Source organism: Rattus norvegicus, chromosome 9, assembly GCF_021556685.1.
Source record: "Rattus norvegicus strain SHRSP/BbbUtx chromosome 9, alternate assembly SHRSP_T2T, whole genome shotgun sequence".
Classification (NCBI taxonomy): domain Eukaryota; kingdom Metazoa; phylum Chordata; class Mammalia; order Rodentia; family Muridae; genus Rattus; species Rattus norvegicus.
Window position 1 is genome coordinate 29,282,314 of NC_141542.1, and position 17,437 is coordinate 29,299,750.

The 17,437-nt window shown below is 48.1% G+C and overlaps 2 protein-coding genes across 5 annotated transcripts in view; one reads left to right on the forward strand and one right to left on the reverse strand.

The window, feature by feature from the left end:
- Positions 1-10,081: 10,081 nt before the first annotated feature.
- Positions 10,082-11,270, reverse strand: Tbcc (tubulin folding cofactor C). The gene has a single exon (NM_001108200.3). The coding sequence runs from the start codon at positions 11,246-11,248 to the stop codon at positions 10,226-10,228; it is 1,023 nt and encodes a 340-aa protein (NP_001101670.1). The 5' UTR covers positions 11,249-11,270; the 3' UTR covers positions 10,082-10,225.
- A 224-nt stretch (positions 11,271-11,494) lies between these two features.
- Positions 11,495-17,437, forward strand: part of Bicral (BICRA like chromatin remodeling complex associated protein) — an 84,898-nt gene continuing 78,955 nt past the window's right edge. For 2 of the 4 annotated variants that reach the window (XM_087565090.1, XM_087565092.1), the window contains exon 1: positions 11,515-11,589. The gene's annotated coding sequence lies outside the window, so the exon portion shown is untranslated. 4 annotated transcript variants of the gene reach the window in all.

A 17,437-nucleotide genomic window follows, 5' to 3' on the forward strand; every position in this document is an offset into this window, starting at 1 on the left:
TATTCCATGAATCCAACACCCTCACACAGACACACATGCAGGCAAAACACCATGAAAGAAATAAACTTCTATTTTGAAAAAAATTAAAGGCTCCTTAAGGATGTAATAGTGAAAAAAAATCAAGAAACACGGCTCTAAGTGGAAGTTAGCTAATTTGGGAAATGGAGATGCAGAGAGAGAGAGGACTAGAAGGAGGAGGAGGGGGAGAAGGAAGAGGAGAAACAAGAGAAAAGGATGGACTCTTCAGGAAGGGAACAGTAAAGAGTAGAATCTTGGGCTAGAGAAATGGCTCAGCGGTTAAGAGCACTGGCTGCCCTTCCAGAGGTCCTGAGTTCAATTCCCAGCACCCACATGGTGGCTCACAACCATCTGTAATGGGATGAGATGCCCTTTTCTGGTGTGTCTGAGACAATGACAGTGTACTCACATATATAAAATAAATAAGTCTTTTTTTTTTAAGTAGGGGGAACTCTTGGAGTCTGGCAATGGTGGTGCACACCTTTAACCCTAGAACTCAGGAGGCAGAGGCAGGAGACTCTCTGTGAGTTCAAGGCCAGCTTGGTCTACACAGTGAGCTCCAAGACAGCCAGGGGCTACACAGAGAAACCCTGTATCAAAAAACATAACTAAAAGGTAGAAAAAAATCTCACACACAGCAAGTAGCATACAGGAGATGCACACACACACATTTGCACATTTATACTCATGCACAGCTCACGAAGAGCAGTGCTCACAGAAAGATCCCTGCAGAGCACAGAGCTGACTGAAATTCACTTTTCCTCTTGAGGTTCAAGTGTTGTTGGTGGCCTGAGGTGGGACCCCTTTCCCAATTCTAAGCAAAGAAACAGAGACTGACAGGCCCATGGGTTTGGGTAGACAGGTTCAAGGCCACCCTTGACCATATCTGGCCAGCCTAGACTAGTTAGCTGGAAGAGCTGGCTATTGGCAGGAGAGAAAGCCCACCAGGCATTTGTCTCATGTCAGGGGGTGAGGACGAAATCAGAGTTCGCCATCTTCATTATATATCCGGGCCCTTTTATCAGTCTGTCTCTCAGGGGACTGTCTAACTCCTAGTTCTTTGGAAGCTGAGTCAGTCAACAATCTTGTCATCTCTTTTGGAAATTGTCATTATGATAGGACATGAACAAATGCCCCTTCCCTCAAGGACTTCAGTAACCCAAGCTAGGAAGAAGCAGTTTCTTTCCCTTTTTCATTTCCTCCGAGATCACAGTTAACACTGAAGTCTTCCTCACTTCTTCCCATTGTAAACTAGAATCCTTAGAAGGAGGCTGGTCCTTAGAAGGAAAGACCGATTGACTGATTAGTATGTCAGTGACACGAGGAGGTTGAACTATTGCAGGTCCAGAGCCACATTTTCTTGGACATCATTGGCCCCTTAATAGCCACCCACTGCCTTTCTCTGTCGCTGATTTTTTGTGACCTCGAGGTAAATTCTTTGGTGTGGGTGAACAGAGCCCTGGTTTCCACCAGTCAAAGGTCTCGGAATGCTGACAGCCGACATCCCAGGCCGGTAGCAGTCACTCCTGCTTTGCTGTAACTGGAATCTGACTTTCTCGCTCTCTTACTATAAAAAGTTCAGGAAGTCGCTCCCATGTCAGAACACAGTATTTGAGGAGACCTAACTCTATGTTCCTAGACCACAGGCACTTGGCCTTTTATTCCTTAGAGGCAAGAACTGTTTCTTTTGTCCTCCTGTAGTGATCTCCCTTAGGGTCTTTCCTCTGATGTCTCACCTTATCTCGAGTGCTTCAAGAGAAACAGCACCTTTGCTGAAATCAGGCGCCAGCGGGCCTGACTGGCTCGGAGACCATGGGGTCTAGGAAGTATTGACTGAGTTGGCCTGTGTGGTTCACATTCCCCAGCGGTTTTCCCCTCTGACATCAAGTCTGCTGTACTGAGTGGGCAGTGCACACTACCTGTCTGAAGGTTCCAACAGGAGGATCAAAAGATGGAAACCATCCAGGAAGACATGGTGAGAATCTGTATCTTAAACAAACGTCAAACGAATGGACTAGAGATGGGGCTCTGTGGGGAGAACACTAACCCAGCATGGAGAAATAACCTGGGCTTGATCCTCAGTACTGCACAAACCAGGCGTAAGGGCATGCGGCTCTACTCCCAGCACTCAGGAAGCATCCTTCAATGCTATCCTTGGCTACACAGCAAGTCTGAGGCCAGCCTGAGCTACATGAGACCCTGTCTCAAAGATCTTTTAAAAAAAAAAATGTAGCTACTGGAAAATCTGACAACTTGCCCTCAGAGACAAGCTCCTTCACAGTCCTTGTTTTGTTCCTATTGTCTCAGAATATAAGGAATGACTCTGAGCTGAGCGTGGTGACTCACAACTATGACCTCAGCACTCTTGGGCCAGAGGCAGGCAGATCTCTGTGAGTTCAAGGCCAGTCAGAGCTATGCAGTCACACACACACACACACACATATTTTAATTTATTAACTTATATTTATATGAGTACACTGTAGCTGTCTTCGGGCACCAGATTTCATTACAGATGGTTGTGAGCTACCATGTGGTTGCTAGGATTTGAACTTAGAACGTCTGGAAGAGCAGCCGGTGTTCTTAATCGCTGAGCCATCTCTCCAGCCCAGTGAGACACTTCTTAAAAGCAAAAAAAAAAAAAAAAAAAAACAAACAAAAGAAAAACCATTCTGCCAGTAACATAGTTAAGTGGTAGAGCGCTTGCCTAAAGTGTGCTAAGACCCTGGATTCCATCTCTCTTAGTTAAGATTCCATTGCTGTGCAGAGACGCCATGACCGAGGCAACTCTTTTTTTTTTTTTTTTTTTTTTCGGAGCTGGGGACCGAACCCAGGGCCTTGCGCTTGCTAGGCAAGCACTCTACCACTGAGCCAAATCCCCAACCCCGGCAACTCTTATAAATAAAGGAGTATATTTAATTGACATGCTCCCACCTTGATGATAATGGACTGAACCTCTGAACCTGTAAGCCAGCCCCAGTTAAATGTTGTCCTTATAAGAGTTGCCTTGGGGTTGGGGATTTAGCTCAGCGGTAGAGCGCTTGCCTAGCGAGCGCATGGCCCTGGGTTCGGTCCCCAGCTCTGAAAAAAAAAAAAGAAAAAAAAAAGGAAAAAAAAAAAGAAAGAGTTGCTTTGGTCATGGTGTCTGTTCACAGCAGTCAAACCCTAACTAAGAGAGAAGTTGGTGCCAGGGACTGGAGAATTGTTGTGATAGGTCTTTTGTTTGGAGGAATGTGGACTTGGGGACTTTGAATTTGCAAAGCAGTGGAATGTGAACCATTCTAGCAGGAATATGGAAAACATTAGTACTGAGGAGGATTTGGCCTGCAGACCTTACCCAAGAGGTTTCAACGGAGAAGAGTATGTGGCCTAGAGACTTCTTGTGATATCTTGTTGAAGAATATGACTGCTTTTCGCTCTCATCTGAAGAGTCTACCTGAGGCTGAGGCAGAGAGATTTATGTTAATTGCTTTGACAAAGGAAGTCTCAGAAAAGCCCAGCATAGACTTTGTCCTCTGGTTTAGTCTCATGAAGAGAGTTTTGATCAAGCATAGCAAGCTCAAAAAGGGAAAATACAAAAATGTATTGAAGTAATAATAAAGGGGAAGGAAAAGAGAGCTGAATCCTGTGTTCAAGGGTATTAAATGGACTTCAGATCGCCCGGCACGATCCCACCCAGCATAGCTTATGGTTTATGCATTTGCAGTCGAACAAAGGATAGTCATATCATGTTAGGCATTACTGCTGTTGGTCATTGTTTTCATTTGGACTTTTAATCTGGCCTGAACTACAATCCAGAGATGGAGGGCACACCTGTGATCCAGATCTTGAGGCTGGGAGACACAGGCTTTTGATCCAGATCTTGAGACATAGTGGCTATGAAAAGCTTAGGCCCAGGCAAGGTAGTACAAATCTTTAATCCCAGGAGACAGAAGCAAGCGGATCTCTGAGTTCAAGGCTAGCCTGGGACAGAGCAAGCTCCAAGTAAAGAACAGCTTAGGTCCAGGCAGCGTCGTGGTGCACACCTTTAATCTGGACAAATGAGGTCTACATAAGGACAGTGGAAGAGGGAAGACTCTGTTCTTCACCTGCTTGCACTTGCTTGCCAGCACATCTGTTGGCACCTACTTCTTCAGGATTCCAGCTCATACAGAAAGGCAGCTGGAACACTCAGCCTCCTGGGACCGAGCAGCCTCCCAGTCACAGCTGCCCACCGCTGGGTTAACTGCACTGCAGACTGTAAATCATCCTTAGTACTGCCCAAAGTGTGTGTGTCAGAGAGAGAGTGTGTGTGTGTGTACACATTGTGCTTCATTTACAGAGACTGAGAAAAACCCCAGAGGAAGTGACATTTGAGTTATACAAAACTTTGGCCAGTGTACACAGACCCACCCAAACTGTGTGGAATCTGATGAAACAGAGCCCAGGAAGTTTGGAAGAAAAATGTTTGTGACCAAACAGTCTTCCATTTGCTTCTCTAGAGCCTGTCTTCATTTTTCCCACCCTGACCAGTGTCCTGGAGGTTGATTAATGTATGGCTGTACCAACAGTCTACACTGCTCTGACACGTCCAGTTGGGTTCAGCCAGTGACGGGCAATAGGAGACTCAGTACCCACGTGGGACTGGCCCCCAGTTGCCTCCACTCTCAGGGTTGGTTGTGTTCTTCCGCTGAAACCTACAATGCTTGAACGGTGTCCCTCTCGTCCAGTACCAGCTTCAGCCCTAGGGAAGGTCAGGTCTCCGGCCATCTCATTGCTTTTCCTAAACTCTGCTGCACCTCTGTAAACGGCTCCTATGTTAAGCTCTTCACGGACTGCCCTGAGTTTCTTCATGAGCCCTCTGTCTCCCACCAGGTCCCTGACTAGTGCCGTGTGTGTGTGTGTGTGTGTGTGTGTGTGTGTGTGTGTGTGTGTGTTTGTGTGTGATGACTGTGAGTTCAGATGAGTGTGCCACGTCTGAGGAAGTGGTACAACTAGAGGAACAGCTGAAGGGAAGGCTTCTCTTCGCTGACCAGGAGCCAGTCCCGGGGAGAAGGGGAGCCTAGGAGAGGTGTAGACCAAGAGAGACATACTTTAAAAAGACCAGTTTGGTGGCAGCATACAAAATGGTTTAAACAACGGAGAAGGGGAGACAATTATAGTTAGACTATAAGAAGATAACAGTTGGGGTTGGGGATTTAGCTCAGTGGTAGAGCGCTTGCCTAGCAAGCGCAAGGCCCTGGGTTCGGTCCCCAGCTCCAAAAAAAAGAAAAAAAAAAAAAGAAGATAACAGTTGTTATCAAACTGGCAGAGATCCAGAGCTGAACCAGTTTGCAGCTGGCTGTGTCAGAGACGGGAAGACAGCACTCAGAGCAACTGTGAATTAACAAACCTCTTAGGAACACCACCGATGTCAACCTCCTGGACGCTCATAGCCAGTCCAGGCAGGGATTTCAGTCCTAGGTCTTGGCCTACGGCTAGAATGGCACATCGCTGAGTCATCTCTACACAAAGATATTCCCTGATAACTTTTCTGAGACCAGAGTTTCTCTGTGTAGCCCTGGGTGTCCTGGAACTTGCTCTGTGGACCAGGCTGGCCTCCAACTCAGATCAGCCTGCCTCTGCCTAAGAGTGCTGGTCACACACAGCTTATGGACTTTAATGTTCCTTAGATGGTGATTAAGTGAATCATAGGTTCCCTGTGTGAACACTGGTTAAAGAACAAGATGTCACTTGCTGTTTAATGTACCCATTGGGAAGGGACAGGATAGTATACATGCTTCTATTGGGAGGAAGAAAAGGGTATTCAGAATAATGTTTATAATGTATAGACAGGAAAAAAACTGGTACTGAAAGTGACTTGTCCTCAAACACACAAAGGCCCAGGGTTAAGCAGGAAGGGAAACTGATTGTATACTAATCCTCTTGTATTCCCTTCCCCCTTTTCCTGTATGTATATGGGCATTTTTTCCTGCCAGTGGGCCTGTGCACACTTACAGGCAGTGCCCAGGGAGGCCACAAGAGGAGGTCCATCCGGCCAGCGACTGGAGTGAGGAGGTTGTTAACCGCCATGTGGGTGCTGCGAAGGATGTTGACAGTGAGCTTTGCCCACCGAGTCACAGGTGACATGATGACTTAGGGAGGAACAGAGGGCCCTGACCAGCAGGGAAAACTAAGACAGCCAGCACAGATGACGGTTCAAACGGTCTCTCTGTCTATTACAATGTGCTGCTTTGTGGCCAAGTGAAGGGAAGTTGAGGCAGGGAGATGAAGAGCTCCAGCCTAGCCTGGGCTATGTGCAACCCTGTCTGAAGGACAAATAAACGAAAAACCAAATGATAGATTTCTGAGATCTAAGGGATTTCAAGGCGTTTTATATCTACTTAGGGGATTCGGTGGGAGCTCGCATCTGCCCGCCTGTGTTAAGGCCAGAGGTACATTCCCCTTTTGACCTTTGTTTCTTTGGCTAGGGTCTCTCATGGGACCTGGAGACTGGGGGTTCAGTGACCTTGATTCTCCCGCCGACTCAGGTGAAGCTTGCACAAGTGCTCTCACCACTTGTCAGGTGCAATCTGGTTGTGAACTCGGCTGAGTTTATGCTGCCAGAGCACTGTCGACCTGAATAGATAAGGCAGCTCTGGCTTTCTAGTACACAGTTGGTCTTGCTCTTCCTTTTTTTTTTTTTTTTTTTTGGTTCTTTTTTTCGGAGCTGGGGACCGAACCCAGGGCCTAGCGCTTCCTAGGTAAGCGCTCTACCACTGAGCTAAATCTCCAGCCCGGTCTTGCTCTTTCTTGTATGCTTATGTTTGGCTTTTTTCTATACCACATTTGTCCTTAAATACAACTCTGGTAAAAATGTTCTGGGAAAGGGATTGAGGGCATTATTAGAGAATAGCTCTGATGTCTATAGAAACAAACTGCTCTGGCCCTGGCCATTGAAGCAGTCAACTCAGGCATAACAGGACAAGGGGTTCTGGATGTGGAAGCTTAATTGTTCTCTGGGAAATTTTAGCCAACTCATGATGATTAAGTTATGCCAGGAAATATTTAAAGCAGGAAACGTTTTGAGAAGCCTGAAGCTTTAGTAGTTAAGAGAAATGAAGATGCCAAGGAAAGGGAACACTGGGCCTGGGTCACTAAGGACACTATGGGATGGTCACAGAAAACACAAGGGACAAGACAGAGGAAGGAATAGCTGGGTGCACTGGACCAGTGAGCAATGGGGAGGCCCCCATGAGGGGAGATCTCTAATAATAGTTTGATCCAGAAATATTATTGGGCAAAATTGGAAGATATATGTATAATAAAAACACAAAAGGGTGGGTAGAAGAGTTTGGACCTCGTGAGGGTTCTGTCGGATTAGTGAACTGAACTTCCTGGAGAGATTTGAGCATACTGACCTGACCCCCCTGGCATTGCCTGCCTAAGGAAATTAGGGTACACGTCCTGTGAAATAGATTCAGGCTTGTGAGGGAGCCTCCTGGGGAGCGGAGGCAGCTGCAAGGGAAACTAACATTGCATATGGGAGAGTTTGAAAAGCACTGTAGAAATAGACATTTGGGGCTGGACAGATGGCTCAGAGGTTAAGAGCACTGGCTGCCCTTCCAGAGGTCCTGAGTTCAATTCCCAGCAACCACATGGTGGCTCACAACCATCTGTAATAGGATCCGATGCCCTCTTCTGGTGTGTCTGAAGACAGCTAGTGTACTCATATAAATAAAATAAATAAAATCTTAAAAAAAAAAAAAAAAGGGTTGGGGATTTAGCTCAGTGGTAGAGCGCTTGCCTAGGAAGCGCAAGACCCTGGGTTAGGTCCCCAGCTCCGAAAAAAAGAAAAAGAAAAAAAAAAAAAAAGAGAGAGAGAGAGACGTTTGGATGAGCTCAACAGAGCAGAGGAAGAGATTCTGTGAATTAAGACAAGCTGACCTGCTTAGCACCTTTCTGTGCTCACGCTAATGTTGTGACCACAAGTTCATGCCTGGATGACCTGCAACTCAGAGGTTTTCCTGAGAGTCAAAAGTTAGTGTGTAACTTGCTTTTGCAGACACTCAATTGTGACTTTATGTGTGCATTGTGTTTTTTGGTGACATAGTTACATGGGGCTTTTGGGGAAAAAATAATGGGTTTGAGGAAGATGAAAGGCTTTTGATTATATATTATTCTTTAACAAGGAAGTGTGTAGCCAATAAAAGATTGGGGTGCACTCGGAGAAAAGCGTTAAAGCTGCCTCTGAGCTCAGCTTCAGAAGGAGTCACCGGTCGCTTGCACCTGCACCCCTGCCTGAGACTGAGTTTGTGCCGATCCATGAAATGACTGGGGCTGGTCCTCGGCAACCGCTGAGCCATCTCCCAGTCACAGCATTTTCTGTCCTCTTTTCTTTTTTCAAGACAAGATTTCTCTGTGTAGCCCTGGATGGCCTAGAACTAGCTCTGTAGACCAGGCTGGCCTCAAATTCGGAGATCCACATGCCTCTGTCTCCCAAGCACTGGGGTTAGAGTTTCATGCCACCACTGACGGCTCCTGATACTTTACTTTTATTCTTGTTTTTTTTTTTTTCCTCCCTCTTGCTGGTAATGGAGATCTAATGCCAGAATTTTTCTAAATGTAGTGAAGTTTAGTAGCAAGATCATTAGTGTCCGCCGCTGGTGTTGCTTCCTGCGGTGGCTCAGCCTGTGACTGAATGACCATGACGCACACAATTATTCTACCCATCTCTCCTGTTACCACTAGGAGTGTTTCTTCCTAAGTAACTGACTTCTCCTTAGTAGATGCTGCATACCCTGGAACTATTAGCATTCCCTTTCTTGGCTAGTGGGTAAGGGGAAGAAACTGCTCACTTCCTACTCAGGAATTGTCTCTGTCGTCTGAGGACGCCCAGGCCCCTTCCTTTTGTCACCCTGTCAGATTCCATTTTCCCAAGGAGCTACTTTAAATCCTCTTCTGGAGGCAGAATGAATACTTTTCATACATAAGCGTGTAAAAGTCATGTCAAATATCGTAGTAATCCTTGAGGTATTAAGCCATATTAAAATCTAAAAAATCATGTCCTAAAATTAACTCCCAGGCTAGGTACAGTGATTCGCACGTTTAATCTCAGCACAGAGGGCATCTTTGTGGACAAGTGCCAGAGCTGGGGGCTGCACAGTGAGACCAATCTCAAAAGCAAATCAAACAGAATAAACGTAAATTTTGCAACTGATAATGCTGGACAGTGGTTTTCAGAGTGGAACAAGGTGGTAACAGGGTGTTGGAACAAGAAGACTGGGAAACTTCACTCAGCACGTTGACTCCATTCACAGCTAGCAGCATAACTATGACCCACATTTAATTTGGCCTGTGTTTAGCTTTCTTCCCAACCCCATGCTCAGTGCTCACAATCAGCATGTGTGGTAAAGATGGGGATCCCACTGGGAGTGAAGCCTCAGGCTCCAAATCTAGCATTCGGGAGGTTGAGTGGGAGGATCAGCATGAGTTCAGAGCCTACAGAGTAAGTTCCAGGTTAGCATGGAGCTTACTTTAAAAAAAAAAAAAAGATGAGTCCTCACCTGATTTCAGATTCCGGCAGCATATCACATGAGCGGTGATCTCATGCCACCAGTGTTCTGATAATAATGTAAGTGTACAAACAATATGTGATTAGGGTGGGTGCAAACACTCAGAGGTCTCAGAGACAGGGGCATCTCTGTGAGTTCCACTTCCAGAGCTGCACAGAGAAACCCTGTATCAACAAGAAAGACGAAAGGAAGGTAGTTGGTACACCTCTTGAGCCCATTCAAAACTTGAGACCTAACACAACACTGGATTCCAGAGGTCCAGGAAGGAGTCTTCATAGCCTTGCTGAAAAATACACAGAACAAACCTTTAGTGGGGGGAAAAAATAGCCCTTAATAGAGCTTTTATGGGCTTGCTACTTCCACTTAAACTGTCGGCTAATGGAGTTCTCCTAACATCCTTATTATTTATTGAAGACCTGCTTTATCGCTCTGTGACTAACTGTAAAAGCAGCAAATCCCTCAAAGCTCCTCCATCCTTCCCCTAATTCTTCAAGCTGTCATACTCAAAGGGAGGCAGGAAAACGTCATCAAAGTAGCAAAAACCCATTACTCTGTTATGAAATTTAATAGGACTCACAAGGAGGGGAGTTTCAACAATTTCAAGCCCCTACTACTCCAAACATAAACAGAACAATATCAGGTAAACCGATTGGGATGTCACTGAGCGTGGCCAGTGCTCAGTCCCACTGGATGTCTCGATCCTCCTCAGGAAGAATACTCCAATTTGGGGAGGGCACATTTTGGGCTAGCCAATTGAAATCGTCAACCTGGTTCCAGTTATTTTTGCTCCTATCTAAACCGGAGTCCTGGAAGTCCTTGTCGATCCCAGGGTAGCTCCAGGTGTAAGGAGCAAACTGGATGCCGCTGCAGTCCTCCACGATGGCCCTGCTGGTCACCTGCAAGAAGATGCGGGTGTCTTTGGTAGTGTGTACGCGGAGCTGCTGGCAAGCCACAGCCAGGATGCAATCTCGACAGTCCTCCAGGAACACAGAGGTGGTCACTGGGCCGCAGAGCACCTTGCAGCCTCGGGCCTTTGCCAACCGCAAGGTGTTGGGATTGCCACGCAGTCTGACAGTGCAGTTGGTCAGGTCGCTCAAAAGAATGTCACGCTGGTGCAGCTCCTCCGCTCTCTTCTCCAGATCTTGGGATTCCAGGTTGGAGAAGCCACAGGCCCAGCTGGCCCCGGGAGCTCCCTCCTCCTCGGTCAAGGGAGGAGAAGGGGCCGCCGAGGTGACGGGTGCGGCATCTACCTGGGCAGTCCCGGCAGCATCCTTCTTTCGAGCCTTGAAGGCGAAGCGCTTCTTGGGCTGCAGCTCCTGGCGCCGTTCCGTTAGGACCGACTGCAGCTGCGCCAGCGCCGCCTGGCCCTGCCGCAGGTCGTAGGCAGCGAGGAACAGAACCGAGTCGTTCAAGAGTTTCCGCAGCGCCTGGAGCCGGTTGGCCGCCTCTTCCAGCCGCTCGGCCGACGCCTCGCCCTGCAGCAGCTCCTCCGCTGCCGCGCGCTCCCGGGCGAAGGCGGCGGCGAAGAAGCCGCTCTTCTCCTCCTCCACCTCCTGGTCCTGCCGCTTCTGCTTGCGCCTCTCCACCTCCATCTGTCGCTCCTGCTCGCGCCTCTGAAGTCGCTCGGGTACCAGGCTCAGGTCCCGCGGGGACCCGGCGGCAGCGTCCGCCAGAGCCACCGAGCAGTCCACTCCCTCCATCTTGACTCCAACCTTCCTCCCCCACCGCCTTTCCTCCGAGCGCTCTCCGCAAGGCCTCCCACCAACGCGCGCTGTGATTGGCCGGCTGTGGTGACGTCAGATCCCGCCATATTCTCTTCGCCTATTGGTTTCTTCGCGTTAGAGGGGCGGGGAGGAGGGCGGGGCTGACTGACAGGAGGGGGTGGGGAGACAAAGGTCCTGGTGGATGGGTGGGGTGGGAGGCAGGCGGGTGAAGCTTTTTTTTTTTTTTTCCTTCTTAAAGGGGCAGGACTTATATCCGGGATTGTGGGGTGAGTTGCAGCAGCGGCAGCTGCACATGTGGGTTTGTTTATAAGAACAAGGTTAGAAACTCGCAGGCCTCCCCCTCCCCCCAGCTCCTCCCTGCTACCCCCTTACAGGCCGGAGATCTGCTGCAGGGTGGTGGGGAGGAATCTGTGCTTGTGGTGTTGTGGGGGACAGGTAGTGCGAGAAAGATGGAGGGGGGGTTATTGCACCTCCCGGGCCGCGCCGGAGGAAGCTGCAGCTGGAACAGCTGGCCAGGGAGCCGCTTGCATGCCTCTGGGTTTTTTTTTTCTTTCTCTCTTTTTTTTTTTTCTTTCCCTTTTCCCTTCCATCACCTTTTTGCTCCACTGGTCCCTGCCGCCCCGGTAACCCTCATCCTTCCTGCCCTCCCCCATCCACTGCAGCTCGGCGCGGCCTGGGGGCGTCTGGGTCCCCGTGGGCAGTTACTGGGGCGGGAAGAAGGCGCGAGGCACCGCTAAGGGAGAGACTTGGTTCCTCGCTGGAGCGGGCTCTGGGGTTCCTGGGGGAGTCTAAAAACAGATTATTTCTTTAATGGCCAATTGCTGCAGTCGGAGGGGGGAGCGGGGGAGGATGACATGCCACCCCCACCGTCTTGCTCCCTGACGCGGTGGCAGCCACTCCCTGCGCAGCTGGCAACCTCTGGCCGCGCGGGGCTAAGACCCCCAGCCCGAGCGCCTCGCCTCTCCCTATAGGGCCGACTGTCTTTAGGAAGGCGATGGGGAAACGGTACATTATTTCTAGAGGTGGTGGGAGGGATTTGTCACCGGAAGTGAACGAGCCTAGCCTAAAGTCCGGACCAACCCGAGGTGCGAGTGGGCAGCCAAGACCGTGCAGTCTCTGGCAGAAGCCCAAGGCGGCGGCCGCGGAGGAGTCGGGTGGCATCCTCGCATGCTGCCTTCAGCCACCGTGCCTTCTAGACTCCGGCGGCCCTCGGTTTCAGCCCCATCTCCACCCTGGTTGTCAACCTCCATTTTTGTTCTTTTAATTGGGATTTAAAAAAAAAAAAAAACTGCCCAAAATATTCATTTGAAATTTTACCCATATGCCTGCGTTTTCCTGCAGATAAAGATGGGAGGAAATGAAAGCCATTCAATTAAGGTGGAATTAAGACTTGAGTTTCAATCCTCACATCCCATCTGTCTCCTTTCTGAACCATTTAAAAAAATATATATATAATATATAATATATATTATATAAACCTCAAGCACAAATACTTGATTGAAGAGAGAGCATTGCACTACTAAATCAAGACAGGTGTCACTGGGTGGCAAATTCTTTCCTAGGTGGAGGGTCGGAGGGGGAAATCACATGTTCTTGTGTTCCTGTGTGTATACCTGATGTAACAGCGCCGGTAGGGGGAGGGGCGGTGGTCACTTATTCAGGCACCATATTTTTGTTAGTTTTGTTTCTTGGGCAAGATAGATGAGGCTCTCGTTTTCTCCTTTTAAAAAGCACTTTTATTTCACAAAATATGAATTTTGGACTACTGAAATATGGCTGATGACGGTTCAGGTTACCTAAAGGAATGTAATAGCTGCTTTCTTTCATGAAGGATAGGTTCTTTTAGATTTATTTATTCGTATTTTATGTATATAGAGGTGTTTTGCGTGCGTTGGTGTATGTGTGCCCACGAGAGTGTGCAGTGTTTGTGGAGACCAGAAGAGGGTGTCAGATCCCTGGAATTGGAGTTAACAGGTGGTTGTGAACTACTGTGTGGGTGCTGGGAGAGGAATCTAGGTCTCATAAAAGAGCACAAGTGCACTTAGCCATCGAGCCATCTCTCCAGATGAAAGATAGATTTGACCTATGAAGATTAAAAGGAGACTGATTTGCTATGGGAAATAGCAACACCCCTGATTGGCTTCGCTTTAGTCTTCCTGTATCAGAGCCTATCCCATTCTAATTAAGAAAGCTGCAGGGTATGGAGGTGCATGCCTTTAATCCCAGGACAGGAGGATCTCTGTGAGTTCAAGGATAACCTGGTCTGCAGATCGAGAACCAGGACACTCAGGGCTACACAAAGAAATGCTTCAACTCCCCCTTTCCCCCCCCCAAAGAAAGTTAGTTGGTAAAAGGTTTCTTGAGCTTGACTGTCAGCTGTGACGAATCTATCAGTGGTTTTAAGTATAAACTGTATGCAAGGTAGAAGTTGGTGTTACCAACCCTTTCAAGATTGCATTTCTGCCTAGGGAGAGCTTTTTGCAGTGTCTGCTTGACTTGAAGGTGCTAAAAATTATCTGTTGTTTAACCTAACGTTTAAGCATTGGAGGACATAGATGGAGGGTCCTGCAATCGACTGTGTGTTGGGGACCTTAAAAAAAAAAAAAAAAAACCAAGTGTGAGGCCTGAGAGAGGTGGCTTTGAGGCAGCCTTGGTGCACTGGGGTGATTGTCGTCCCCAGGCTGGAGTAGGCGGCCAAGGCAGGTGTCAAGCTATGTGTCTGGTTTCTGAGTTAGAAACCACAGGAAGGTTGCTAAATGCTGGCCATTTGCCAGACACATTACACCCTCTTCCTAACATTTGGGGGAGGGCAGTGAGTTGCGAATGCGTCCTTGACAAGATGATCCTGGCTCCTCAAAGGTAAGTACCCACCCTGGTGGAAGGAGAGAGCGGGGAGGCATGCAGAAGGAAGCAGAGGGTTGCAGAAGGCAAGAAGCATTAATTCTGCAGCAGGGGTGGGGTGGGGGGTGCTGGATCTTGCAGACAACTTTCGAAGTGAAAGGACATAGCAGAGCTATGAATTTTAATGTTTTATTTTATTTTATTTACTGGGGGAGGGGGATATAGACACACCACGCCGTGGATGTGGAGGTCAGAGGATACCTTCCAGGAGTTTCTCTTTTTGTATGTTTATGTGGGCTCGGGCTTTAGGTAAACACTTGACCAATTCGGCACTCCGGTCTGTCCAACCTTTAACAATGGTTTGTATATTTTATGGTTCTCTGTGTTGAGCTTGAATTTTTTTTTTTTTTTTGAGCTGAGGACTGAACCCAGGACCTTGCGTTTTTATAATTTTTATGTGCATTGGTGATTTGCAACATGTGCGTCTATGTGAGGGTGTCTTATTCCCTACGACTGGGGTTACAGACAGTTAGGAGCTGCCATGTGGGTGCTGGGAATTGAACCTGGGTCCTCTGGAAGAGCAGCCAGTGTTCTTTTTTTTTTTCCTTTTCTTTTTTTCGGAGCTGGGGACCGAACCCAGGGCCTTAAGCGCTCTACCCCTGAGCTAAATCCCCAACCCCCTTAAAAGTGAGTCTTAAACCAGGCTTTGGTGGTTCGTGCTTGTTGTTGTTGTAAAAATATAAAAATAAAAAGTATTGTTGGTCTTTTCCCCGCTGGGTCTACACCTCGGTGCCCCATGATATCTGCTAGATATCTTGGCGGACACACATCCCAGCCGCACACTTTCCTACACTCAAACCCTCACATAAAAGAACACACAACACAATAATCTTAGATGCAATTGACAAGATATAATTGCCCACTTAAACATACAAAGCCCGGTACCATCCATCCCTTGAGAACATTAATAACAACCTGTAAATACACAGAGCAGAATCTTAACATCACCTGCCATGGCTTCTCACGCTCTCTCTCTTCAGTGTCCTGTCTCTTCCTCTCTTTCCTAGTCTCCTCCTCCTCCTTCAAACTTCTCTTCCGCCCATCCTTCTTTCTCCTCCAATGACAGGCTTCCTTCTCTCCTGTACCTGCCCCTCACCTGTTTTTTTTACAAATTCTATGGGGAGGTGGTTCTGGTGAAGTCATCCGACTTCTGAGTACTGACTAGGTAGCTGTCCTTGGGGCAGTGGAATTAGCATCAAAATACAGATAACTTCAGGGCAAACCACAACAGCTTGTAATCCCAGCACTCAGGAATCTGAAGGGGGAGGGTCAAGAATTCCAGGCCAGCTTAGGGTACACAGCAAGATCCTGTCTTTTAAAGAAGAAAAAGCTTGTGTTTGTAATCATATGCCCTAGGAAATCAGTAAATGGCAAAAGCATTTAAACGAAGGAAGCCTTGGTCTGTTCCTGGACAGCTCTGGACGGAGGCCCCTTGCTGTTCAGTGGGATTTATCAGAGTTGTTGGGCAGATGGCAGACGCCAGCCGAAGCAAGGCAGATCCAAGCCCTGCTTTCTAGTGGTTGATGGCCAAAGGGGGAGACATTCACCTGTTCGCCCCTCGGCAAGCAAGCTAGGAACGCCCCTGGGCTGTGGCTGAGGAGACCTGGTCCTCTCTTATCGGAGAGTAGGCCGGTCTTCCCACCACGAATGCCAACGTTCCTGGCACAGAGACAACGAAAGACAGCTGTGAAGACTTGTCCCGTTCTTTAAAGGGCTCCATCCTTATCTGGAGCATGTGCGGCAGCTGCTCCCCTCGGCCTCCACTCCTGGCTGTCACCTCCCCCTCAACACAATTGTGCCTCAGGCAGAGGCCGCTCAGGTTCCTATCTGCCAGTCAGAACTAACTGTGCTAGGGTGGTGAGATGGCTCCGTGTGGAGAGCACTGACCAAGCAAGCCCGATGGGATGGACCCGCCTTGGATCTCAGAAACCAACGGAACAGAGGAAGGGAAGAAGCCCTCTGACCCTCACACAAGACACACATCAAAAGCAAAAGGAGCTATGCCAGGGAGACCCTGGGGCTGCTAAAGTTACAGAGATGCACACTCAGTGGGGCTGGAGAGGTGGCTCAGTAGAGAGCCTGCCGCTCTTCCAGAGGCTCAGAGTTCATTTTCCAGCACTCTTGTCAGGTGGCCCGTAACCACCTGTGACTCTGGTTCCAGGGGGTCCGATGCTCATTTCTGGCCTGCACTCGAGTGTGTGTGGTGTGTGTGTGTGGTGTGTGTGTGTGTGTGTGTGTGTGTGTGTGTGTGTGTGTACGTACACATAAATAAAAAACAACAGATATATACCTGGAAGCCAAAAGCTTAGGAAATAATCACACAGATTTAGGACAAGTGTCAGCTGGCAACTCCTTGACTGGGGAGGAGAAAGAGAAGGAATAGAAGCCAGTGAGGTGCTTTGTTCTGTTTTGATTATGTATGTCTGTAGGCCAGAGGGAAAGATTCAGCGGAGAGGAAAAAACCTAGAAGGGAGATAAGACCTAGGCCATCCTCGAAGGCTGGAGGGGGTGAGGCCAGGCACAGGTTCCCTTTGGATGGGAGAAAGGATGCTTCCTGGCTGCAATCAGGTTTGGTTTTAATTCCTTAAATTACTTTTTAAAATGATTTTGCCTGCATTTACGTATGTGCACTACATACGTGCCGTTCCTGCACTAGCCAGAAGAGGGAGTTAGATCCTTTAGAACTGGAGTTACAGATAGCCTTGAGCTTCTGTGTGGATGCTGAGAAAAAAAACCCAGGTCCTCACCAGGAGGCGGTGGTATAGGTGTGTAGTCCCAGCACTCAGGAGGCACAGTCAGGAGGATCCCTGAATTCAAGGCCAGCCTGATCGACATAGTGAGTTCCAGGAAGCCAGGGCTACACAGAGAAACCCTGTCTCAGGGAAAGAAAAAAATATGACTGGGTTCTCTGTGAGAGCAGTGTGTGCTCTTAACCACTGAGACATCTTTCTAGCACTGTGGTGGTTTTTTTTTTTTAATTAATTAATTAATTAATCTATTTATTTATTTATTTTGGTTTTGTAGACAGGTTTTCTCTGTTTAGCCCTGGCTGTCCTGGAAATTGCTTTGTAGACCAGGTTGACCTTGAACTCAGGGATCCTCCTGTCTCTGTCTCCTGAGTGTTGGGACTAAAGGTGGACCACCACCTCTTAGCTTTAGTTTTTAAAATTTATGTCTGATGCATGCGTCCGAATGTGTGTTTGTGTGTGCCGTGAGTGTGTGTGGATATTCTTGAAGTGCAGAAAGTGAATTCTGGAAGATCAG

Coding starts and splice junctions, on each gene's coding strand:
- Tbcc (NM_001108200.3), bottom strand. CDS start 11,248: ATGGAGGGAGTGGACTGCTCGGTGGCTCTGGCGGACGCTGCCGCCGGG.